This window comes from Sphaeramia orbicularis, chromosome 9 (assembly GCF_902148855.1).
Source record: "Sphaeramia orbicularis chromosome 9, fSphaOr1.1, whole genome shotgun sequence".
NCBI classification, from domain to species: domain Eukaryota; kingdom Metazoa; phylum Chordata; class Actinopteri; order Kurtiformes; family Apogonidae; genus Sphaeramia; species Sphaeramia orbicularis.
In genome coordinates, this window is record NC_043965.1 from 35,206,188 (window position 1) to 35,233,347 (window position 27,160).

The 27,160-nt window shown below is 37.3% G+C and overlaps 1 protein-coding gene across 1 annotated transcript in view; it reads left to right on the forward strand.

Moving 5' to 3' along the window:
- Positions 1 to 258: 258 nt before the first annotated feature.
- The window catches only part of LOC115425325 (5-hydroxytryptamine receptor 7-like), a 42,848-nt gene continuing 15,946 nt past the window's right edge, over positions 259 to 27,160 (forward strand). Inside the window, exon 1 of the mRNA XM_030142787.1 lies at positions 259 to 1,050. Coding sequence (XP_029998647.1) covers positions 584 to 1,050 — 467 coding nt within the window. The 5' untranslated portion in view covers positions 259 to 583. The remainder of the gene's footprint in view (positions 1,051 to 27,160) is intronic.

Consider the following 27,160-nt stretch of genomic DNA (forward strand, 5'->3'; position numbering starts at 1 on the left):
TTTTTTAACATAACACTGTGACTGTGAGGCTCAATTACACTGCGCATCTGCCTCACATTATCTATTCAACGTGACAACAATGGGAAATGGGAAATCAAAAATATCGCACACTTCCTGATTTTGTAAAGTGCCTAGATCCATTTTAACACCGCTGGGACCCTCATATGAGCTTTGTGTTTTCAGTTATCTGTCTCTGTGCGTCCTAAGTGATGCGTCACATGGATAGGTGCGGTTTGCGCCGCGCACACCTCCCCATACAGCCCATATTTGTCGAGAGAGCGCACTGACACACATCCACTTCTGTTGCAGCTCCACTCAAAAGCTGTGTTCAGTTCAGAAGTTCTCTTTCCATCCAGTGAGGAACATGCATCTTGCCTAACACATCATCAAATGGATCTTTCTTAAACTGCAAGTCAAAACCCTGCTGAGCTGTTGGCAGCATCGATCTAGTGCAGCTAGAACAGACTAGATGTGACTCCGCTGGACAAGACCCGAAAGCTGGGCACAAATATCCAAATATGCGCGTAATTGGAGCGCACTGGCGAGGCGCCCCTTGCATCCACACAGGGATATCGCTGTCGTGATGTTCAATACTTCGGGAATTGAGTTCACTTTTAACAAAAAAGAGGACATTTCCGAAGTTATCAATGGCACTCTGCAGCTTTTATACAACGGCCTCGTCACCAGTAGTCCCACAACCATGTGGAATGAGTCGTGCGGGGAGCAGCTGTTGGATTTCGGGCGCCCAGAGAAGATCATTATTGGGGTGATGTTGGCGATCATCACGGCGGTCACCGTGATGGGAAACACGCTGGTGGTGATCGCAGTGTGCGTAGTGAAGAAACTAAGGCAACCTTCAAACTACCTTCTGGTGTCCTTAGCAGTAGCAGACCTGTCAGTTGCCATAGTTGTGATGCCGTTTGTAATAGTGACAGACCTCACCGGCGGAAAGTGGCTTTTTGGAGAAGTGTTCTGCAATATCTTCATCAGCATGGATGTAATGTGCTGCACTGCCTCTATTATGACCCTGTGTGTGATCAGCGTCGATAGGTAAGTTACAATCTGGAGCTCTGTTGAAATGCTGGCTGCTTTTTTTTTTTTTTTTTTTTTTTTTAATGGCACCAAAATTACGCATACTGTGCGCACTGGCGTGAAAACAGAAATGAGGTGCTTTTAATTGATCTTCCAAGTCTTTTAAGTACACTGGCGACAGTTGCAGTTGAAAAGTGAGCAAAACAACAAATTGGATATTTTACGCGCATAAAACAACTGTGCGTTTTTACGCGAAACAATGGCATTTAGCCTGTCTGATGCGAGATAAGCCAGATCACCCGTTTCTCTGATTGAAGCCAGTGACGCGGAAAATTAATACTCAGACTGGAATAAATTTATAGTATGCTTAATTAATTTGCTTGACCGGACCGTGGACAGTGTTCTTGTAATTGTGTATTTGGATCAGCGCCCATCGACCTTATAACTGCTTTGACTTTGATAGGCTACATGATTCATATCGCACTGTGTTTCACTACAGACACAATCACGCCTGCTCAATATTGTGTACATTTATGGTCTTTTATTCACATTAGAGACGAACCTTCTGGGGATTACATGACATGTTTTTTCTTTGGTGCAGTGTTGAAGTTCCCATCTGAGATTTACCAAACTGTTTTGCATTAACATTGCTCCAAAATGACAACATTATACATTAAAGTGAGTTTCCAAATGCCCATTAGTGAAGTGTTTTACCTTCAACATTCAAAGAGGAGAGTTAATCCTTCCACAACCCATTAAGATTCACTCTGCATCTCAGATAATGCTCTTTGGACTTGCTGCTCATAATGACTGAGCTGACAGGAGACTAACCAACCCCCCCCCCCCCCAAAAAAAAAAAAAAAAAATCTCCACAGGTCCCAGGATCTCCAATGAAATAAAGTCAAATGAACACTGTTTTGTCTCAACAGCTATGGAAACAAAAGCCTATTGTCATATTGATCTGATTATTTCCTCTCTCTTGCCTCAGTTTATTATACCTTGCTCCCTGTGACTTAAATCTGCCTGATGAGTTAATGACATTAAGAGTGCAACTGGATAGTAGACACCAAGCTGAAATAAACTCTTAATGCTCCAGGCAGCTGTGGTAGAATTGACAGACACTAACAGCCACTAACACATGATTGTTTTGGAACAGCTGGATTGGGGTTAAAACATACTTTTAAGGCTGGGTCAGAGGTCACAGATCACAGTGAAAAATAGATGGGCAGTGGTGATTTGTGTTGTGCTGGTGGTCACTCATTTCCTCAGTAAATATATTGAAACATTCAACAAGACATCAGTAATAGTACACCTCAGTGAAATACACTCACAGTCAATAAAAACTTTGAGACCATATTTTTCGACATAATTTTTATTTTTAAACCCTAAACTGGAATTTTTTCATATGAATCATTTGTTTAGGATATTGGCATACAGACACAAACATCTAAAGTTTCAAGAATAACTTCAAACAAAAAACTTAACAAAAGAAAATGGCACCTGCCAAACACAAAGTCACAACAGTCAATACCGGGTATGGCCTCCATTTGCTTTGATGCAGGCGGTCTATCGTCAACAGAGCCTGTGGTGTTGTAGCGTTCAACCAGGTTTCTGATGTGGGTTGGGAACAGCCATACATAAGCCTGGCTATATCACTGGAGCTCAAACCGGCCTCCACCATACCCAGTGCCCGGAGACGTTGTTCATGTGATAGACGTGGCATGATGCTGTTCAGAGGACTAACAATGGTGGCCTTTTTTGGGCCTTTATATAGGCCTTCAAAACCAATCCTCAAATTATGCAGATACCCACTGAGTATCACTCAATGTGTATTTGGTCCACTTTGCAAAGAGACCAGCCCATGTGCAATGAACCGTGACAACATGACAACTCATCATTATCTCAACTACCCGAGCACAAAGTCATCAATAAATCACAATGAATAATTACAACCCCCTACAAGTAGAAATATGCATACATTTCTACCTCAAAGTTTCTATTGACGTCAGAATATTTTGATCATGAAGCTTAAATACAATGAAATCATTATCTAAATATAATGAGAGCAACCTCATCAGTAAATCATGCCTCGTCTTATCATCTATTGGAGGATAAGCAAGAGTGTGGTAAACTGTCGCTGGCAGGTTTCACGGTCTGTAATTATGTGCCTTAACACTTATAATTAGAAAAGACAAATGGGCCCAGTTGTGAGTGAGCAGTCGTAAAGATACCATAAGATTAAAGTGTGCACACCCATCAAATCAAAGTTCATGAGATATTTTGCTATCAGATTATGGCTGTTTTCAGCACGACACAGATATACACACCATTCTTTAAACTCTTATCTGCATGAAAACAGAATAATTTTAATGAAAAAACACAGACTGCGTTTGTCATATGATAAATCAGAGATAATTCATCAGGAATGGCTAGTTAGACACACAATTAGCTGTAATTAGGGTCCTCACTCACCGGTATACAAGATTTTCAAAGACATATGTTGTGAAATGAAGCAGTTTGCCTTCAGTGAAAAGGGAGTACTACAAAATTGAACAGGTGTGTTTGTGGGAATTATATACTCCCCAAAGATCAGGTGCTTTACTGCAGAGTGGAACTGATTGCTTCTCAGAGTGCATTTAGCGCTGGAATGGAGGTGTTGGGCTATATATTTTAATACAGAAAATATGGCGCTATAAAAGTGTCCCTGGTGTCCAGTATGAGGTCAGTGAAGTCATAATCCCGCTGAGGCTCCTACAGGCTTTTATGAAAACTCATAGTAATTGCTGCCACATTGTCCAGCACTTTTCAGCTCACTGTGTATATACTGCACCTTTAAGCAAACATGTGCATCAAAATACTCACTTCACTTTCATGAGCGTGAGATAAGCTTTAATACATTAGAAATTAGACGAGGCAGGGCCTGTCATCTGAATTTCAGTCTATATTTCATTCAGTGCATATTCATAAATGGATTTACAGTCAGCCAATTTGTCACATATGAGACATTAAGGAAGGGATGCTTTGGTAATCCGCTATCAATCGCATTTTTCAGTCTTAATGCAATATGGCTTAATTTTTGCACCCAGTCACCATGTGGTTAAACCAATACTTTAACAAATAGGTTAAAGAGATTTGTTACAATGTCTGCATAGCCTGTTAAAAATGGGTGCAGAGAGAAAAGGTTTATTTCAGGGCAGAGATTGCAGAATTCTATTTAAAGGAACTTGAAGAATTTTTAGTGTTTTCCTTCTAACATATTCAGCACATAGGTAATTCATAGCTGCACAGTACATATCATTTTAGTTTACTAAATTGTGATAACCCAGATATTCCCAGATTATATGTCATGGTTAGATAAGGCCTTAATTGGTGCTGTCTACTGATGCTACTCCACAGGTATAATCTGGACCATGGGAACAAGAATAATCTGTGTTAAAATTACACTGTTTGTACCATTTCATTGTAAAACTGATAAAGCTTTTTTTTTTAAGATGACTAAGAAATCGTTCATCAAAAAAAAAAACCTCTAATGAAAGTGTGTAATTACCTGTGACAAATCAAAGTATTTCATCATATCAGTGCAGAGACCTTGTAAAAATACTATTATAATTGTCTTATGTTAACCTCAAATATGAAAGTTATATTAAAATCTCAGGAAAAATGTTCTCATTGCACAATATAATTATTTAGCATGCTAAATCACTTAACCCTCCTTATATAGTAAACCTCCTTTTTTTTTTTTTTTTTTTTTTTTTTAATTATTATTATTATTGAGGGGGTGGTGGTTCAAATTATCTAAAGGTATGAATGTAATTAATTAATTTATTTTTTACCAGGTTTTCACATTATCTTTACCATATTTGTGAAAGAAAACTGGAAATGCCATGTTTTTCTTATAGTTTAAAGTCAATTCATATTCATATCAACATTTTTCCTAAGTTTGTGGAAGACTTATGCACACAGATGGGGGGGGGGTTGGAGGACCTGCTGCAAAAAATAATATAAATTCACATCATTTTGGACTATTATCTTTACCATACCTGTGTACAAATTTTAGAAAAGCCAAAGCAGACATGAGAATACGAAACCTGCCAAAAAAGTCCCTTGGGGATGAACTACAACTAAAACTTTGTTGTTTTTCAGTAGATTTTTTTTTTATGCTGCAACTTTCAGAAAGATGTCAGACTAATGTTTTAGTAACTTGTTTTGTCCACCTATCAGAGTGAATTGTGTGAATAAAAAGAAAAGTAAGTATGTAATCCAAATCATCAAGATATTTTGGAACCACATTGCTGTTTAACCAAACTGATAGAACTCAATCTTAGCAACATTTTGTATTGTTTAACGTGACAAGAGAATGTAGACATTTTCTGTAGAAACACAATATTGGAATAAGATATGATATATGTAATTAGTGTACAGACAATGCAGACAGTCTGCCTCATAAAGGTACAATTTAATAGTTTTGATGCTATCCTTGTTTATGTTAATTATAAGTGGTAGGGCTGCACGATATTGGAAAAAAACCGACATTGCGATTCTCTTTAACTCTGTGATATATATTGCGATATGAAAAAATACTCAGGAGAATATAATAGTTGTGTGGTGCTGACGTAAATGGTCAAACAAATTAGCTGCATTTCCTCTTGTGGTGGCAAGAGGTGGAAGACACTGCCGCCACAGAACACATGTTTCAGTATCATCTTGTAGCTAAAATAATTCCAGATAACTGACGCTGCTTTTCTTTTGGCACCAAGTCTTTGTTTCCGGTGATTTTCTCTTGTTCGTTGCTCTTTACCTCCGCCAGGAGGTATTGTGATCACTGCTTTGTGTGTTTGTTTGTTGCATGTTTGTTTGTTTGTTTGTTAGCAACTTTACGGGAAAACTATTTCAACCATCATTACCAAATTGTACCCACAGATAGGCCTAGGCCCTGGGATGAACCCATTAAATTTTGGGCCAAGTAAGCAAAGCTCAAGGTCACAGCAAGGTCACAAATCTACAATTTTCCTATCTCTCATCATTGAGCAATTTTCGAAATTCATAAAAAATTCAAAACGACTCCCGATTAGCCTCCAATTTGACACACCCGTAGCTTATAACAGTATCATGTATCCGGCACAAAATTGTCCACATCCACTGTGGAATGTGGACTCTGTGGACATCTCAATTTAACATTGAAATCCTATTTAACAACAAATATTGATTGGAATTTAATATAATTTGACATACACATGACTGGTACCAAGCTTCAACTTTTTCTGCTGTATGGAACAACCTTGAAACTGTTTAATTTAAAAAGAAATAGTCGATCCACACATGCACACCATTTGGGGTGCTTGCGGAGGTTTGCGTTCTCTGAACACTTGTTTTTCAATGTTGTTGCCAGCGACTCGCTCCATGTGCAGGGGCGTGGTCTGCTTCAGCAAACTGATTAAGAACAATTGTGATTGGTGGATGGCTGCACCCAGTGTGTGTCAGGTACTCAGGTTTAAATTAGATGAGAACACGTTGAGTTAATTTGCCCTCCTACATCGCAGGACCTGTGATATGACTATTGCGCATATGTATATCATGATGGCGATGCTCAAATGGTATATTGTGCAGCTCTAATAGGTGGTGCTCAAAGTGTCCTGGTCTCTGCACTTCGGCCTTATAGCATTTGGAAAACCCTTCTGACAGTTCTCTTCTCTTAATTACAGCGAATTTGTAGATTTAATGAAAAGGTTACCCAACCTGTAGCCTAGGCCAATCATTTTAAGTATGGAACACACTTTACTGATACTGATTTTATGCTGTAGGGGTACATATATGGCCATGAAAGCATATACTTATGGATGAGTACACATTTATCACCTCCAGCCTCCTTAAGTGGAGTGCCAGCACTGCAAATTGAACCTAACACAGCAAAGCAGTGACCCAGTAACAGTAAAATGTTCAGTCTTGATGTTATGAACTGGATTGAAAAGAAGTCAGATACCCAAGGCCCCCAGTCCAAGGAATATAGCGCTGCTCTTTTATATGAGATCTGAGCATGCAAAAGCTTAACCACATTCATGCCTACTTCCCTAAAAAGTTAGTATCTCTTTTGGTTGGAGTCAGTTTTTACCGTCACTGAGAGTAATATGTTGTACACTCAATTATTCAAAAGTCAAATATGAATGATTTATTCACAACAGTGGATAGAGAGGGTAGTCCTTTCTGTAGTTGCTCAGACAGTCTAAGAAAAGATGACACTAAAAACAGGGGGTTGTATAGCAAAGACAGACACAAGCCTTACTTACCTTGTTAAAGATAGATGGGATGTATAGGTCACTGTGAGCACCATCATGAAAATTATCACTCAACAGCAGCAAAGTGGACTTCTCCATCAAGGTTCAGACTAAAGAGAAGCTAGTGTAGGTGTGATCACACCCTTCTGGAGGGGATTTGTGGGAGGAAATCATGGTAGCTAGGGGGCCTTTAGATGCCATCAAGATTAAGCACAGCCGTCACATCCTTTCAGTACTTACTGGTGTGTCAATGATGAGCCGAGTTCACACACAACTCCAACATTGACCTGACCTCTACATCTGATAATATTTTGTGAGGCTGGTGCGTAAGTTCGTCCCAGGAGAGACAGCTTTGGCTTAGTGCAGCTGGGAAACATCCACCCGCAGCACCAGACACAGATGACTTGACCGAGCTGACACATCCTCAGGTAATGTGATGTGACGCCTAAGCTCTAGTCTCTCAGGCATTATTCACTTCCCACTTGTCGGCCACCTTGCCGAAGTGGCTTGGCAATTCTGAAACGTGGAGGATTGGACATGTCCTGCTGGGGCAATGAGATTAGATCAAAGTCAGTTCATGCTTGTAAAAGAATTTTAAATCAGGACAGAGAACGTGTTTCGGCAATAAATAGGATGTTACACTAAATTCTTGAATCGTACTGTCACAATCAGTTTACAGACAGCGGTACATTTAAGAGTTTTTAGAGCCACAAGAGACCGTTTTACAAGCCACTGGAGCTATTTGATACTAAAAAGACAAACCAAAGAGCAAACAATATTTAAATTTAAAACCCATCACTTCTCATGTAACAAGTACTTCTTCTTGCACAAAACTGCTGTCAATGAAATATTTTCAGAACACCATTAAATAAAAATGCTGGAAAGAGGCACTTGGGAAGTTAATCATTAATAAGTCCTGCTTGTACTATCAACCACAGCTCTGTTTCCGTCCTGTTTGTCTGTCTGTTTGGCTTTCATTACAGAAGGACATGAAGTGAGACAAATTGACCACTAATCATGTGATCAGGATGGCGTGTCTGGGAATCTACCTCTGAGGTTAAGATGACTGTGAGCTGAAAATGAAAAATGAAAAAGACTGACATGGAGGAAACACAATGATGATGGCAGCCCACTGTTTGCCTCTTGACTTTACCAGACTATTGTCACAGAGGCCACAGTCAATTGTGCAGCTGAAGTGTCCAGGGACTTGGAGTCATTTTATAGTCGGTGTTGTTTGAGGGGTTTGGCTCATGAGAACAACACACATATATTTAGCTTTGGCTTATTTTCAGAAGTATGGTAGACGCAGCAGGTCCAGCAGGGGTCCGACATGGTGGGCTGTTGTCATGCCATATGGAAGCTCCAATATATATACCATTCATATGCATCAAAAAGCAATATATTTTGTCAGTGACATGCTGATGCAATGATTGATAGCAATTTAGCATCAATTTTATAATTATGTCTATTTCAATTCAATGGTTTGAGAGGATATGAGACTTCTGTATCGCCTCTTTCCCTGTATTTTTCAAGTTGTGGAAAATCTACTCTGTGATGGTAAGACTTAGGACAATTCTAGGTATTTTCAGGCAGGTAGGGGTTTAAATATGTGTTTGACAGATACTGTTATTTAGGCTGTCGATCAGAATATGTCGGCTGGGATGTGGATGCGATTCTACTGCTTTACTCCATGTCTGGACATACAAGCTTAGAAAAGTAGCTTCACTTTTCCATAACAGCAGGAAACAACATTATGCCATCTATACCAACAGAAAGGTCCGTAAGTATTTGGACAGTACCATACATTTTTATAATTTGTCTCTACATCACCAGAGTAGATTGAAAATGTAGTGAGATGCTACTGAACCATTTAAACAAAGTCGCTAAATTTTTAGAGGCTGTAAATAAATGGACAAAGTAAAGTCAATATACATATTAGGACTCCACGATACTGACAAAAGTTGCAATATACAATATGGGTATACAGCATTACGATAATATTGCGATATTTTTCATTCGCCTAAAGAAATACCAATTTCATCTACTAAGAAAAATGTTTCTTAACAATGTTAAAATGAGCCAATTGTTTGTATGCTGACTCAATTATTTATCATTTAAGACAAAATACTGTACCACTACAATCATTTACACAATTCTGTCCAAGAACCTGGTGATGCTGCTACCACAGACCTTCAGACACAAACATAGTCAAATATTTTGTTATTTTATTCACATATAACAATGTGTGAATGACATGGATGTATTTCATTATAACAAAAGTGCCAGAGTACCGCCATGTAAGAGCTTTAACAAAACACTATTCCATTGCTTGCCTGGTTTGGTAAATACTGCATATAAAGATAAAATCTATAAATATAAGTGTTCAGTCTTGCTCAAAGTTGTGCTCTGAAAATATTCACATCTTTTCAACATTAATAACATGTAAACTTACATTCAACCAGCAGCAGTAGCATTACTTCAGTTTTTTTTGCCAGAAAAAACTAGCATGTTGGAGTGATAGAGAAACCTACTTTGGTACCTCATGGTGTGGAAAACAGAATTAAAAAAAAAAAAGAAAATAAATTATTGCACATCTTTGCGATATGAATATTGCACACTCCGTTATCGTGATAACAATGTTTTTTTTTTATGTATTGTGCAGCCCTAATAGATATGATGGTTGTTTTTTTAATGCTTGAATGAAAATCCATTATGAATATAGACCTGACTGTATATTTAGTCTTTTGATTTGGACAAAGAGGAGAGAGCTGAATAAGAGAGTTTTTTTATTTACTCCTGATTCCAGCTCCTGCAGCTTTAAAGCTTCATATTTTTTTGGCATCTTTGGTTTGAGAGGAAATTAGACTTCTACATTTACATCTGGTTGTGGTTTTGGATTCGTAGAAAAATCAACCCTATGACAGGAGGTTTTCGTCGCTCATCACTGTTTTCAGACAGATAGGGGGGTTAAATATGTGATTGACCCTGTTAATTCCCAAACACATTTTAGATTTCCTCAGATGTGACTCTGCTGCTCTACTCCATGGCTCGACACAGACACTTGGAAAGATCTCTTGTTTTATAGAGAGGAGAGAGATGCACAACAAGCTGTATATTTTAAAAATGCAGCGCTTTCTTCTCTCCTACATTTTCTTCTGCAACCTTAATACATGTAAACCTCAGAAAAGAATGCTTGAAAGAATATGCATTTTACATTTTCTTGATATCTGAAGTTACAGATCATGAATGTGTGATAAAGATAATCATACTATGCCAAACTTCTCTGCAATTCTCAATCTCTACAACTTGGTATTTGCAATGTAAAAACCAAACACGCATTGGTTGGATCTGCAGCAACTACCTGTTAATACTGATGCACCTACTGACTAAACCTTAATGGAGAACAAATTTGGAATGTAACACTACACTGATGGTAAGAAATTTAGCAAACTTTTGGAAATTAAAATGAATAATAAAAAAAAGGGCAGTTGAAGCCCATTTCACACCAAGTGAATTTTTATGTTTTAACCCATAAAGACCCAGAGCTACTTTCATAGCAATTCCCAAACCATACTTTCTCTCACTTTAACCTTTCTTAAGTGTATTACCACCATTTATTATAATATTATCCTCTGTATTTTGCATTTTTTTCCCAGTAAAAATCATCATTTTCCTGTGTTTAATTCACTGATCATATAGATGTTCATAAAAGCTCAGATTAAAGTTGAAAGTTATTATATAAAACACAGAGAAAAGTGAAAAAAAGTGACTTTTTCAGCAAAGATATCAATAACTGAGCATAAAAACAAGTGTGTCTATCCACTGTTATTGATCCAACTCTATGGGTTTTACTGGTGAATCAATGTTATGGAAGATGACGGTGTTTCCACGGTAACTACAGAGCCTCTGAACATCCAAATGGGTCATATCTGATGACCATGAAAGATGACAAACCGTATTTTACACCAATTATTTACATGCATTGATAGAATTAGTGGACCAGAAGTTCTTAACCTGTTTAACCCTGACCATATTTTCAGGGGAAAAATGCCTAAAAAGACATACCCAATGTAAATGAAGAATTACTTCACAATAATAAGGTTTATATGGATTGTTCTTGGTGTCTGTGGACATTTAGAGACCTCACAGAATTTATTCCCATTGTCTAAAATATTGTATCTATTACTATGCCTGAGTAAACTATAACAAACTGAAAGAGAAATTAGAATGTTTTATCCTCGCCTGTTTTTTTTTTTTGGCTGGATTGACGATGATATGCATAAATTACTTGTTCGTGTCGGAGATTTTAATAGCGTATATTCACCCCACAAGATTAAAAATCATGTTTGAACATTAAAGTTTACACTAAAATACACTTTTGATGTACTTTTATTAACATTAGGGTCTAAACTTTGAGCAAAAGTTGAAAAAAACATCCATTGTCCTAATTTATTACATTTTTATAGTAGATGAATATTAATTTAATTTTTTCGGCCCGCGGGTGGGTTTGGGTCTTTACAGGTTAATATTTTATAAGAAGTGACAGACATCTAACCTAGTGATAATACAGATTCATAAATCAGCTGCTCATTCTTTATCAGTGGACTTTTGACACGGATGATTATGGATTAGTAACAAATCCCCTGGGAGGGATCTAAGTAATATTTTGCTATTCCCACTTGATTTTCCCTGCAATCTCCAGGGACATGATGAAGAAAAGGGCAAAGAGCTGAGTGACTTTTGCATGGCATAAATCATGCTTTGTGTTTGGCATAACAAAGGTAGAGTCCATTATTCATCAAGATTGAACAAAGGGCCAACCAACATTTACCAAGCAGTGAGATAATGGGTTTCCTGTTGATGGAGACTGCAAACACCCTCTAAAAACACTCTAACACACACACATACACACACATACACACACACACACACACCTACACGCACACACGCACACACACACTGCTGTGGATTGCAGATAATACGTGTTGAACATTAACACATTGTTGCTTTTACACAATTACTATGCAACTCCTGTTTTGGCATTCTGTTCATCTGTTCACATGAACTGAAACTTTATGCGGCTCATTATGCAGGTCAGTACGATGTTAACTTCCTTAAATTACAGGCCAGTTTCGCTGTTATTGTGTATATTTTTATTCAGACAGGAACAGAAACCATAAGCATCTGCATTTGGATAAATTCTGTGAAGCTGCCAAAACTATCTGCCTTTAAATACAATCCGTTTAGACATGCAGGCATGTATTAATTGCTTCATATTTCTCCTCATTGTTCACAAATGTTCACTAAGGTGATTCATTTTGATTTTCACTTAATTCTTAAATTCATTATCCCACAACTGTATTGCACTATAAAAATCGTTATGAAATGAATTTTGATGTGATAAAAAGGTTGAAATGTTGCTTCTCACTCAGGTCAGGTAGCTGCTGAGAAAGTGTTTTTTAACCATTGGCACTTCATGGAGTTTGTATTCCAACTGTGAAATAGCAAACTGAGTTACGGTGCCCTTATCACTGCCAAAACTGCCCTTGAGCAAGACTCTGAAGCCTAGAAGTGACCACTAACTGGGTCATTGCACTGCAGGCAGCCTTACACTCTCATGTACCAGGCACTATATGGTATACTGTGAGATGATATAGACACATACTATGTCCAGTACTGCAGGAAAATACAACATGAGGTACTGGAAAAAAAATATCATAATTTGAACACTTATTTTTTCAACTATTATTATTATATACTATTTTACAATTTGACAAATTCCACCTGTAGAAGAAAATTGTGTCATAAAGTTGAAATCTCCACAACTAAGGCTGATTTTAAGACTTTGTTGATTTTATTACACTGATTGACTGGCTTAAGTTAGAAACTGTTGAGTCTCATAACATGTTATTGTCACTTGATACCAAAATTCAGTACCTAAAGAGTCAGTGGCATAGGTTTGACATCAGCACATTTGCTTTTTTGGAAAATGATCTGCTGCAGAGATAAAATATGCAAATTCTTACACCCTTTGATAAGATGAATTAGAAAACAAATGACAAAAGTCGTGGTTGGTTAATGTTTTCAACACAGATTTACAAGTTTTACACCAGGATTCTGAAAAGTGAATGCAGAAAATGTTTTGAAGTACAACTGGTAGCTCATAGACCAAATATTCCCCCTGAATAAAACCCATTCTGTCATTAATTCACAGAGTTTTACACTTTTATCCAGTACCCCATCTTGAAAACTATAGCCAACAAACATGTATTACCAGGGTGCAATTTGTCAAAAAAAAACAGAAGGGGGGGGGGTTTATATCATGAAAAAACCAAGCAATCAGCAGACCTAATTCTTTTTTAAGTCAACTGTAGGGCCATATTACACATCAAACGTTTGACCATTCATCTTTAATGCAAACCTAAAACTACTGAAACATTTAGTCTCTGCGATGGCCACACCCTGCAATGTGGGAGTGGCTAATGACGTGAATGAAGTTCAGGGCCATGGATAAGGGCTGATCTCACCAACAAGGGAGAGGATTTATGGCCAAAGGGAAACTCAGACTGTAAAAAGGAACATAAAACTAAAGATGCAGTTGAACATGTTACATTGGTGCCTGCAGGTGTAAGTCCTGCACGGTTGTGTGCACCTGAGAGAGAGAGAGAGAGAGAGAGGGAGAGAGAGGAGAGAGAGAGAGAGAGAGAGAGAGAGAGAGAGAGAGGTATGTCATGGTACTTATGAGAACTCCCTCCTGTCTGCTTTTGTACTATGCCCCCATTTTATTCATCTCCCCCGAGCCCCCCATCTTACGATTTATTGATCCCCCTGTGCTATAAGCAGCTGCATGGTCTGCGTGTATACAGCACAGATACCCCCCCACCCCCCCCGTGGATCTGTGCATAACTCTGAATTCAGGTCTGCAGGTGCAACCCGTTATACAATGTATTTATGTGCATGGGGTTCAGGTGGCCAGTAATGTAGGCTATAGGTGTAAGAAAACTCTGTCCCAACCTGTCTGTTATTTCAACTGGTTGGTTGTCCCCCCCCCCCCCAAGGATGAAATTCATTCAGCAGAAGTAGGGATGTAAAAACCAGTGGGGGGAGTTGATTCCCTCCCATCCCCCTCAACAAACTGCACCCTGGACTAATTTTTTTACTTCTGTTAATCTGGATGTATTTTACTTGCAGTGCTATTAAACTCTTCTTACATTTTTCTAGAAATAATACAGGTAAGTAATGATCTGTTAGTTTATTGGAAACCAGGGTTATATACTAGTGGGAGCAGGTGAACATGGTAGCTATCATTTAGGTTCCCTGGAGATGGCTGGTAACATTAGTTAATGAGCTTTTCACAGTGCTCTTGGTGCCGTGAAAGTGTACAGAAATCTTTATAAACAGATAAAATGAATGAACTTTTTACATATTGATATGGAGAATCTTGCATTATCCTTGTAGTCTATATGCAAACCTATGTCCTTGTACAGCATAAATCTTACCAGTATCATATAAAGCATGTACATGTATTTACAGCTTTTATAAATCATTGATCATATGTGAACAGAGAACTTAGGTCAGGGTTATTATTAGACATAGTCTATCTTAGTTATGTTCAAGGAGAGGAAAAAACAAGCTCACGATTTGTGCAGGAATTTGTCATGTTATTTCTTTACCTTTGTATGAAAATGAAAGTTTGTGAAGAAAAGGTATAACTAAGGTATCAGTATCAGCTCTGGAACAGCCATCATGGCCTAATGCTGCCAATGCTGAAACTGTGTTTGGTCAGATGTAATAATATATGTATAGTATACATGACGGCAGAAATCTCTCACCAATTTGGATCTGTGGACATATGCTGAGAATGAGAAGAATATGCTGAGTTTTTGGGACACTGGCCTGTTTGGTCAATTTACCTGCTAAATAGTGGAAACACAGATACCCACATGGCCATCTGGTTGGATCATTGTACGAGAATTCAATGATAACACTGCACACCGTATGTTGAGTAGGCATCGTACATTAATTCAGAGTAGAATGGTTCAAACATAACATTAGTATTGTTCGTGCCTCAGAGCAATTTGCCAGTGTTTGGATTGTTTATGTGGGTGTTTGTGTCTGTGTCTGAGGATGTCACTCAGTGCGCAGGGTTTCCTGAAATATTTTCACCGTCTCTTATTAAGAATTAAAGTGTGACACGTTTAACTTTTAAGCAGAACTGATAAAACTTTTCCCTGACTCACTTGATGGATGATGCCACTTAATTTTGGAGTCTTTTCATGAGTGATTTTGTAGTTTTAACGATCACTTGTCTGCAGATACATACTCCAGAGTAGACCACATGCAGAACTTAGTCATCTACTTTGCACTTGTTATGAACAATGAACTGCACTACAGTATGTACAGTCTAATGTGTCCTACTCATAACTATATGTACTGCTTTGACAACTCTGACCTTTATTTTGCCAGACCAGTATTTATCAGTATCATTGCCCTTGTTGTCACAGCTGTGTTTGCTCACCCACAATGGTATTTTGTCGGTCTGTCTTTGAAATAAGCATGCTTGGACATACATCCTGGAAGTGATACTGTCCGTTAAAGTGCTGTGTCAGTACAGAGTGGTTGAGTAACTTCTCTCTGCTTATGGGTAGATAAGCCGCAGTAAAATAGCTCTTGTAATGAAAATTCCGGCCATCAGTCATAGTTTGTCTGGTTAGTACACAGTGTCCTCAGACACAGATACAAGAATCCACCTCCATATCTGATGTTCAGATGTATGTCATTGGTGCAAAATCAAATTACAGTCAATTTAATGCATTCTCCTGAAAAAACATTAATCTTAGCGGGCTGATGTAAGCAGTAGGAGGTGCTAGCGCATTAGTTTTGTCATAGCTGAACATTTTGTATTCTGTGTATGTGTTGCATTTAGAATAACCCTGACAGAATATTTTTTATTTGATTGATTTATCTTATTCTCCATAACAGCATCTGGCTAAGTTGAAAGGCTGTAGAATTTGATATCACAAAACCTCCCTCTCTAAACCTTTCCTCCTGTTGCTGTTACATAAATTTCAGTGTAATACTACATAGATGTAGTTATTGTTATGATATCGGTTATTACTTTGGGCAATGATTGACTCTTACCAAACAAATACCCTACTACTACCATTTTCCTGGGGTGAAGGACAGACTGTTTATCGGTCTGTAGTCTGAAATTATGAGTAACTTGTGATTTCACAGCCAGACACTGACATAGAAGCAGCTGAGAGCAACATATGTCGGAGCACATATGTATGCTGTAATATGGTCACATGACACAAATGGAGTGAAAAACATGAGTACTTTGACCTCTGAGCTGAATGTCTTGGTTTTTCATGTTCACTGGATTATTGTGGAAGTTCAGTTGGCTCTTGAATTTGAAGCACATTTATTGTTGTTTTCATTTACATGATGCATATAAGACTCATTGCCTTGCAACCTGATCTTGTCACAACGGGGGGGGGGGGGGAGAGAGGACTCAAGTGCACGGTAACTGAGGAGAAAAAATCAAAGGTTTTATTTAACAAAAAAATGAAAACCAACACAACGGGAAACCTAACACCAAAATCTAAAGCAAAAAACAGAGTCCATAAAAAAAAACATACAAACCTGGGTCAGAGTCCTTAGATGAGTGAATGTCCAGGTTATGGAATGAAATGGAAAGAAATGGACCAGCGCTGCATGGCTGCAAACCCAAAGCCTTAAATAGGACAGAGGTAACTGGCTGCAGCCATGCAGCGCCAGCAGGTGAGACAGATGAATATAATTAGGAAAAGGAGAAACTGAGGGTCATACAGGCACAGGTCCATGACCAAAGGGAGGAGCTGAAAGTCACAGGCACAGATCCTGACAGATCTCTAATATTAATGGCATTGGTAGTTTTGATATTAATATAAAGGCAAGGCAAGGCAGGTTTATTTATATAGCACATTTCATGTACAAGACAATTCAAAGTGCTTTACATAAAATATTTAAAAGCATTACAGCAGAAGCAATAAAAAGTATAAGCATGAGAAAAACAAACAAACAAACAAACAAACAAATTAGATAAATAGATAAAACAGATCAACAGACAGATCACAGATTAAAACAGATACAAAACTTTTAGCTTTAAAGGAACAGTGCAGATCTGAGCTGATGAATAAAAACTACTCAATGCATCTGAGAACAGGTGGGTCTTTAACCTGGATTTAAATAAACTGAGGGTTTCAGCTGATCTGAGGTAGATCTGAGATCTAAAGGCCTTGTATTCTGTTCTTATGAAGGATGGTTTGGATATATTGGACATATGTCTGTCAAGCTGACTGTCAGTTATGATCGCTTAATTTAAATCTAATATTGTATTTATGTTTAAAGGTAAAAAATGCTTTCTTGGCTTGGAATCTACATAAATAATGTGATTTTTACATTTAAATATCAAATATTACAAGCTTCAGTCTTTAGAAGAAAAAAGTGATTATTAATGATTAATGACAGCAAATGAAAAAAAAAAACAAAAACTGAATTGACACTTTAAGTATTTATTTTTCTGTCGACTTCTTATTTTTTAGTCCCTAACTTTTAATGCAAATCTGTGTACTTCTCACTAGTTGCATTTTCCTAATTACATTTACTTTGTTTTAAGGCATTTAAGGAGGATTATTGATATTTTAAATTTTGCATGAGTTTGTTTTAACATCAAGACTGATGTTAATCTTCAACAATAAACACTGACATGACAACTGTGTCTATCATGCATGTCAGATGTAAAAGATTTAACAAGACAAAGCATTCAGACATAGAGCACTAACATCGACATCAACAATGTAAGGCTGAGTAACTTTGCACAGAACTAGCTGGCAGAGAGGCAGGAATTTTACTCCTTGAATGCATTTCAGAGCTTTTTGTACCATTTCTTCAATGAAACTGTTGAATCACTACTTTACCAGAGTATTTTTTAATTTCTAATTCTACTTGAATAAAGTCTGTACTTTTGCCACCTCACCCACACTGACTTTATCACATTTGATAATTTTCTTATTTTCATTTGAGGCTACAAACAACTCCTGTTCAGAATCAGTCCGCTCTCTGCCACATTCACTCTCTCCAATTTTTTTTTTTGTTTTGTTTTCTTTATGCAAATTTCCTGCCTGCATCTGTGCCATGTGGAAGAAAGCAAAGTAGACTCCATTAATGTTTCCACAAAGAGTCTGATATTTGACATGATATAAACAATATAAAGCTTAAAATGAAATGTCATGTGAGAGGAAAAATAAGCATGTATTGGTTTCATTTGGTCTTTACCCTTAATGACAAATAACTGTAGTTATGAAAATAATTACATGATTGGCCATCAGTCAACACACCGTATCTGAATAAATCACTGGTTTTATTTTGTACTTGTAGTCACTATCTACTATTTCTCTTTATGCGCAAATGTTGGATTAAAATGCCAGATCTTGAATAAAACACCACACAGATACAGTTTTGGTTTTATGTTAGGGCATTGGTGATATTTCCTATCCTTAAAATAAAAGGTCAGAAAGAGAACATGAAATAAAAAACACAGAATCCCTTGCTTTCCCTTTATGTTCATGCTACTGTCTCGCGACTGCGGAACAACGTTGGACATGACTCCTCCTCACTGTCCTTTTCCATTTGCAGACAATGAAATGATGACATATAATGGCCACACAGCTACTTGAGCTATACTAACTGCTGGCAAGATGCCAAATTGGAAGACTGTGAGTCAGCCTGAACGAGGAGCTGCCTGTGGTATCCTTGGTAACGAAACATGTTCAACACTTTTTCTGAAAGGTCAGAAGTAACATGGGAGGAAGTGCAGAATGAGATTCCTCCCCCACGTACATCTGAGACTTCCTCTAAGCTTATTTAGTTTTCGAGGTGTCCTTTGAGGGAGTGAGTGCTCTCTGTGACAGAACCAAAGGGAAGGTGACAAAGATGGAGGGCTCTTCACACTTGCTCCCTCGCATCATCCTGACAGAAAAAAGAGAGGAAGATGGACTCGCTGGCAGACACTCATTCACCTTCACTAACAGACTTAGTCATTGTATAATAATGAAGACAGAGTTAGCACCCACATTAATATTTTAGTGAGTATTTTGGGATCTCTCTCACTGAATTTTGTAGAACGGGGGATAATAGCTCAAACTGCCACAGTAATGAATGTACATTTATCTGGGCAATAAGAACACTTCACATGCCATATTACTCGCAAATACACTGTTTTCAAGGTGTCACACCAAGGTGGGGTGTGTATAATGTACAAACCAAATGCCCTTGGAGGAGAAAAAAGGTTTATAGAGGCCCAGTGGGTGCTATTATCATGAAGATCCATTAAAGGCTTGATAGGAAACAAAAAATAGCTAAATGAATAACAATCATGCTAAAATCCATGAACACAGTGGATGCAGTCATGAGATAAACTGAATTCCTAATGCAACTCTGTTCGTGCAGAAAATCTTGTTCTTAGTGTGTTTCAAATCTACTAAAAAAACATTCTGGCTCACATTCAGGAAAGAGTGCACACCACATGTTACAAAAAACTAAATCAGAGATGCAGCCAAGTGTATTGCCATGTAGCTATAGAATATATTAATGTCTGCTGGGTTGCCTATGGCATTTTAGGAATATTTAGAACATAGAATATCTTTATATCTTTTTGGTAAGGATATAACACTAGATGTTGAGGAGCAAATCTAGCCCCCTGTGGTAATTTGATTAAGAGAAAAACATAGAGATGATGGTAAAATGATTAACATAATCTCATTGAAATGACGTAACAAACCTAATTTAGGTTTATGACCTAATAAGCATGAAACTGATTTTAGGTTTAGGTTTGCCGCAGCCTAAAACAGCATATCATGGTAGCACAAATGTGATACCTGTTACAGTGCTTGTTGGATTGTTGGAATACATGAAAAATTGCAAAAGAGTTGATTTTTTTTTTTTTTTTTTGGTTTGTAAATGTAGAAGTGAACATGAGAGTTAATTCTATAAAGCAACAAAATGTTTTCGAAGATCAAATTGAAAGGCAAATACCATCCTAAAAAATAGCCTGCATCTTAGTTTCTTCACCACTAAAGCAAGGAGTGTGCATTGATTCAAAAAAATTGCAAGTTCATGCAGAATTCACAGGGATCAGTTGAATTTACATTAATAGTTGCAATATCACAATGTCTTGAGTGAGTTTAGGCTGATACTACAACAAGAAATACATGTATTCTGGGTACAGGACGCATCTGTTTGGGAGAAAATTTTTCATTGCTCTGACACATCAGTCTGACACTGGCACACATCAGTCAAACTGATTTCCACAACCGGACCAATGACAACGTTTATCAGCAATAGGGTGAGCCCGATGTGCTTTGATACGGTGACAGTGTGCCACCTGTGATTTTTGAAGCTGAGCACTGGCTTTTGTCTGTGTAGAATTCTGATCCAGTCTACTTTAAGAGGAGCACCTGAACCACAGCATCATACTCTGTTATAGGCTGCACTGCCCCATGTTTCCCTTATAGTTTAGAAGCGATGTGCTTTTCTGCATAGACCTTCAACTTCACCCTGCAGAATTAATCTTACATTTTAGTTTTATCAGGCATAGATAGCTTGAGTTGGTTAGAAATGTTAATGACTGGGATGTAGGTATATTGTTAAGAAGAGAAAAATATGTTCTACTAATTCTGTGCATTTAATGTGGTCACATCATCACTGAAACTAACCCTTTAACAATGCTAGTCTCTCCAGGCTGCATTTTGCACTTTACAGCATTGAAATGATTGTAACTCCTGAACTGTTTCTGTTATCCACAAAATCCAAATAGCATTGGAAAGCTAAGATCCTGAGCGTTCCAGCACTATATAACACTTTATGGCAGCAATGTGGGACTCTATTACAAGTGGAAAGGAACTGTTTCAGAGACATAACAAAAAAAAGGAAATAACAAAAAAATATGGATATTGAATGTTCAAGACCAAAAAGCATGTTTGAGCAGATGTAAAAGAGTTGAATTTTATTTTTGGAATCTCAAAAGTTTTGTTATTGACATTTACAGTTGTTTCTGATGATAAATATGCTGAAAACTTTAAATTCTATTTTTTTCTTTTTTTGCTAAAACACACTGTTTTAAGCATTTATTATTTATAATAATGATAATTAATCTCAAGATATTGAAAGCTAAGTCTTCCTGAAAACAAATGTGCAAAAGAATTGGCTCAAAAGACATTTTCTGAAAGAAAACATGAAGACACCTAGTCATCCTGTTATAATGGCAGTCTTAAAAGGGTTAAGAAAAATGTAATTATTGAAAAAATGAATCTTAATGTACAATCACATAAAAAATTATTAGACCATCAAAAGTTATCAAAAACAATGGTTAGGCAATCAAGTACCAACTCCTGTGTGTATCATGTGACTAAAACAGACAGAAAAGAAACATGAATGCCTAAAAGCACTGTTTTTGGCAGTACAATGCCATGGGTATGAAGAAGAACTGAAGTGATTATGGTTATTATTAAGAAAACATGGAAACTGGCTAGATATCAGCTCTGAAATTAAACTGTTATGAGCTATTTTTGTTGTTATCATTATCTTTGTCCAAACAAATGTACCTTTAGTTGTGCAAGGCATTAAAATGACCAAGAAATTGAAGAAACAAGGGTGGTCTAATAATTTTTTTCCGCGACTGTACATACCATCATATATGATTCAATTGCAGCTCTAGAGCGAACAGCTAAAGTTAAAAACTTAAGTGAAAATAATTAAGGTTAAGCCTTAATTACCTTAATTGACAGGACAAATATGTTCCTATATTTCTGACAGAATGTGTTCCTATATTTCTGAGGTTAATGCACCTGCTGTCTCAGCGTCCTGCATTTTGTCACTCTGATCAGTAGATTTTATCCAGTCACATTCAAAGGCGCCTGTTGAAATCTACAATGAATGGAGAGAGCACCAGATATGATAACATCCCCTTGTAGATAATGCTGAGCTGAGGTGTTTATGTCCTTATAAATCTTGCTTTTTCTAAGGTCAGGATTAAGCCAAAACTTCATTAGCATGGTTTACAGCCTACACTTAATTAAATATTTACCTGCACAGCTCTAATCTTTAGTCATAAAATATTCATGTTGTGAAGTATTACAGTAAATTGAAGTGAATTTGGCAGACACCTCCGGCTTCCCACACAATGCTGGGAAAGACAGAAATAAGGAAAGAGCAGTCATTACTAGAAATGGAGCCAGATGTATCACTGTTGACTATAAGGTGTATGATCGGTTGACTAACGCTCCATGCATCACAGACCAAGAGATGCGTGAATATGCTTTGAAAGTATCTTAAGGAATGACGGAACTGAGAGCAGCCCCGTGAGGCCGCCATTATCAGAATGAAGAAGTCGAGGCATCAGTGAAAGATCACGACAGGATGATGTTTGTCAGAGTCTAGTGGGACCTGGAGTCCAAGGATTGAGCTGAAAGGAGAAGAGAACAATGTTAAATAATGTGTGAGGTGGGAATAGCAGTGTTTTCCCCCTCAATCTTAAAATGAAGTGCACATACATTACTGTTTTGTAGCAGAGTGGTGTAGTGTATAAATAATGTTGGTGGTGTTTTCAGCATCTGTAATGCGACCTGTAGTAGAATGAGGGGGTTTTTAGCAAACAAGGACATCACTGACATCCCTGAATAAACCTACGCAAGACTCAAATGTATTATTCCAAAGTTGTTATTTTAAGGTTGTGATAAAATTTGAAATTCATAGGTTGTATTTAAAAAAAAAAACAATAAATAAAACAACTGCCCACTCAAAATACAAAATCTTTGTTCTATTTTTATTGTCGGACACCACTATAACAACACAACAGGAGATTGACCTTGAGCACAGATACAAATAAAAAAAAAAACATCAGAAGAGACTGATTTTAAATCTACCATTATATGATAAAATTTACATTCAGTACCATAAAAATGTATGATCATAGAAGGGGATATTTTCTGTTCTGATTTATTGAACATTGACAATTAAAGTTTCATGTTGATGATTATTTGATCATAAAGACGTTTAAACTTTTACAGTGAGGAGCTGAGTGGCGTCATTCATGTGTAGTCAATAAATGTTTCACAACATTATTTGACACTGTTTAAACTGTCAGTGGGTGCAGGATGATATGCGTGTATATGAGTAAAATCACCTGATGCTGTTCATCCTTGTAGTGTTTGATATGATCAGTAAGGCTGGAGGGATTTAACACCATTGTCCAGTGGTGTGCAAGTTTCTGAAAATTGGCAAATAGTTACTACTTACTTCCATTAACCCATAAAGACCCAGTGCTACTTTTGTGGCAGTTCCAAAATATTTTTTTTCTTCATATTTAAGTTTTCTTAAGTGATTTTTCACCATTTATCATAATATTATCCTCTGTATTTTGCATTTTGAAGTGAAAATCTAGTATTTTCTTATATTTAATTTGCTGATCATGTATGTTCATAAAAGGTTAGATTAAAGTTGAGGGTTATTATATCAGAAACAGAAAAAAAATAAAGAATAAGTGACTTTTTCAGTAAAAGATATCATTAACTGAACATAAACCAAGTGTCTCCATCCACTGTCATTGATCAAACTCCATGGGTTTTACTGGTGAATCAACGTTTTAGAAGATGATGATGTTTCCATGTTCACTGCGGAGCCTCTGAACGTCCAAAGGGTCATATCTGATGACCATGAAAAGATGACAAACCGTATTTTACACAATTATTTACTTGTATTGATAGGTTTAGTGGTTCAAAAGTTATAGAGCATTTTAGATCAGTAGATGATTTTGGTCACCAATGGCTGCTTGGGTCTTTATGGGTTAAAATAATTTAATTAGATCATCAAACAGTGCATTTGAAAGCAATTGTTCTGGGTGATAACTGATTTTGCTTTGCATTCTTCAGTTCATTATTTATTGAGATTTCTGTAAATGCATTTATGCATACACACACACACAACTTTGCAGCACCTCAGCACAACATATCTGCTGTTAATATACTATTATATGCTCGGATTCAGTTTATGTTCAGTTTGTATGCAGTAATTTGTAACTGTATCCTCATGTCTGTGTTAAATTAACTATCACAGATTAAGGCTATTTAATGACCATAAGCAGACATTAGAGCAGTGGTTCCCAACCTTTTTGGCTTGTGACCCCATTTTAACATCAAAATTTCTGGCAACCCAGACATTCAAAATGGAGACTTTTTTTTTTTTTTTTTATTTGTTTTTGATCATGTAATAGTTTGCTATACTATGTTGCAAATCAAGGTTAGTTTTGGATGACATTTAGTCTATATAATATATATTATTATGGACAGAGGCAGAAAAGCCAGGTGTAGATTACTGCACACAGTGAGAATTTTATTTTACCTCTATCTCTAACCCCAACTGGTCAAGGCAGATGGCCATCCTCCAGGAGTCTGGGTCTGTTCGAGGTTTCTGCCTGTTAAAAGGAAGTTTTTTCTCTCCACTGTTAACAGTCAGAAGTGTTTGCTCCTGGAGGATTCTGTTGGGTTTCTGTAAGTTGGCTTAGAATCTGGTTTTGACCAACTTGATATGTAAAGTGTCATGAGATAACTTTTGTTATGATTTGGCGCTATATAAATAAAATTTGATTGATTGATTTTCCTTGGTCAGTATATGTACAGTCAGTCCAGGTTGGATTTACAAGGCTGACAATTAATACTGAACAAACAATAACTCAAACTATGAATTATGAAAGAGCTGCAGCATCTGAAACCGACCACAATGAACATTTGAAAGATAAACAGTACCACAGTGCTTCAGTTTCAGCTTCACAGTTTTGTCAGGTCTTTTATGTATTGGGATTGTCTCTGTCAACTCTACTATACATTTTTTATTGGTAAGTTTTTCTTTTTAATTTATCAATTACTAGAAATCTCAGGCAACCCCCATTTGAATTCCAGGTGACCCCGCGTGGGGTCCCAACCCCAAGGTTGAAAAACACTGCATTAGCGAATAAATAGGACATTTGCAACATGCTGTCTTAACTAAATGACAGAAAAGCCAAAATGGTAAACATGTATGTACCTTACAGACACAAAATACCACTGATAACAATCAAAAATACTACTGTTACATTGAGTATGGGGCACAAGGTGCATTTATTTTTTTTACACTTGGGAGAGGTACTTGTGAATGCAAATTATTATTGTGTATCTGCATGTGTGGACCATTAAACAGACTGAAACATTTCGTAGTGGTTCTCATCCCATTTTGTCACTTTCAGATGCTTTGGCCTCATGGCAGTTATTTGAAACCCCTGGCCCATCGGGTACATTTTTCAGTAATATAAATAATAATAATAATAATAATAATAATCTTTATTCATATAGCACTTTTAAAGGTGCTGGAGACTTTCGTGACCAATTTTTCATCAAATCTGTCAACCCTCAGTCATATCTCAGTATCACGAATCTGTAAGTCTGTCTGTCATTACTCACCTGAATCTCTTGCATTACAGTGAATAATTTCGAAGTGCCATTCACCATAAACAGTCCATTTGTTTACAAACAGAGGGAACTCGGGCATCTTCAGAATTTTGTCGTGACGTGCATTGTGGGAAGCAAAGGCTCGCGCAGCCACCTGACAGCGACAGTTGGAACAGACACGATTGGAAACGGCAGGAGCTCCCTTCCTTCTATGCATATTCCTCCAGCCGTTTCCACGTGTTTGTTTCATCCATATAATACCATATGGTCATGCTGCCGCTGCCGCTGTCAGGTGGCTGCATGAACCTCCGTTTCCCACAATGCATGTCGCGACAAATTCCGAAGATGCCCGAGTGACATCCCGGGTCGGTTTGTAAACACATGGTTTGTTTCTGGTGGATGGCACTAAGAAACTGTTCACCGTAATGCAAGAAATTCAGGTGAGTAATGACAGACCAGACTTACAGATTCATGATACTGAGGATATGACTGAGGTTTGACAGATCTGATGAAAATTGGTCATGAAAGTCTCCAGCACTTTTAAAAACAGCATCAGATGGTCCAATCAGAGCAGTAAATATGTTACCAGTTACCAACAGCAATGAACAAAACTTACAAAGAAAATAACAGCCAAATCCAGTAGAATCCAATAAATCACAGTCTTCAGCAAAACTTCAGAGCTCTTTATTCTAAACACTTCAATGATAATTTTAGGTATTTTTTTTAAAGCCCCTTTAAGTCCACAGAGCATTCCTTTGTAAATACACTTTGTCATACAACCAAACAACTGCAGGGGGTAAATACTGATTGTTTGAAACTCTTTCACAAAATTACTAGTATCGATGTCTTTCCCTTGAGGTCGTGTAAATTTAGGGAACAGAATGTGCTGCAACTGTCTTTTGCACTTTCCAGTCTACTAGTTTCATACCAGACGATAGCAACAGATAACAATCTATTAACATTTGGGTCATTGTAGCCTAATTTAATTCAGTTTCTTATTTAATTTACATGTCTCTTACTTCCTCTACACCGCTGTTGCTACTTGTCTGTAACCATCTGCGGTGTCACTACTAACCTTCACTGATTCGGTTGTGTTTCCCCATACATTTTTAATCTGTGTAACTGTTCTACTATAAGCTATACTGTAGATCTTTTTCTTTAGGGAATTCACTTTGTTTTCAAGGACAGCCTGCTCTGACAAGCAATGGACACGCTGACTGTTCCAGGGGGAATCCATTCATCACCCTGGCACTAATAGCTGCCCATCATCTCTATGCTGTGAGAGCCAGTAAACCACTGATAGGGACAGGTGTTGTGCTGCATTCCGGAGGCCAT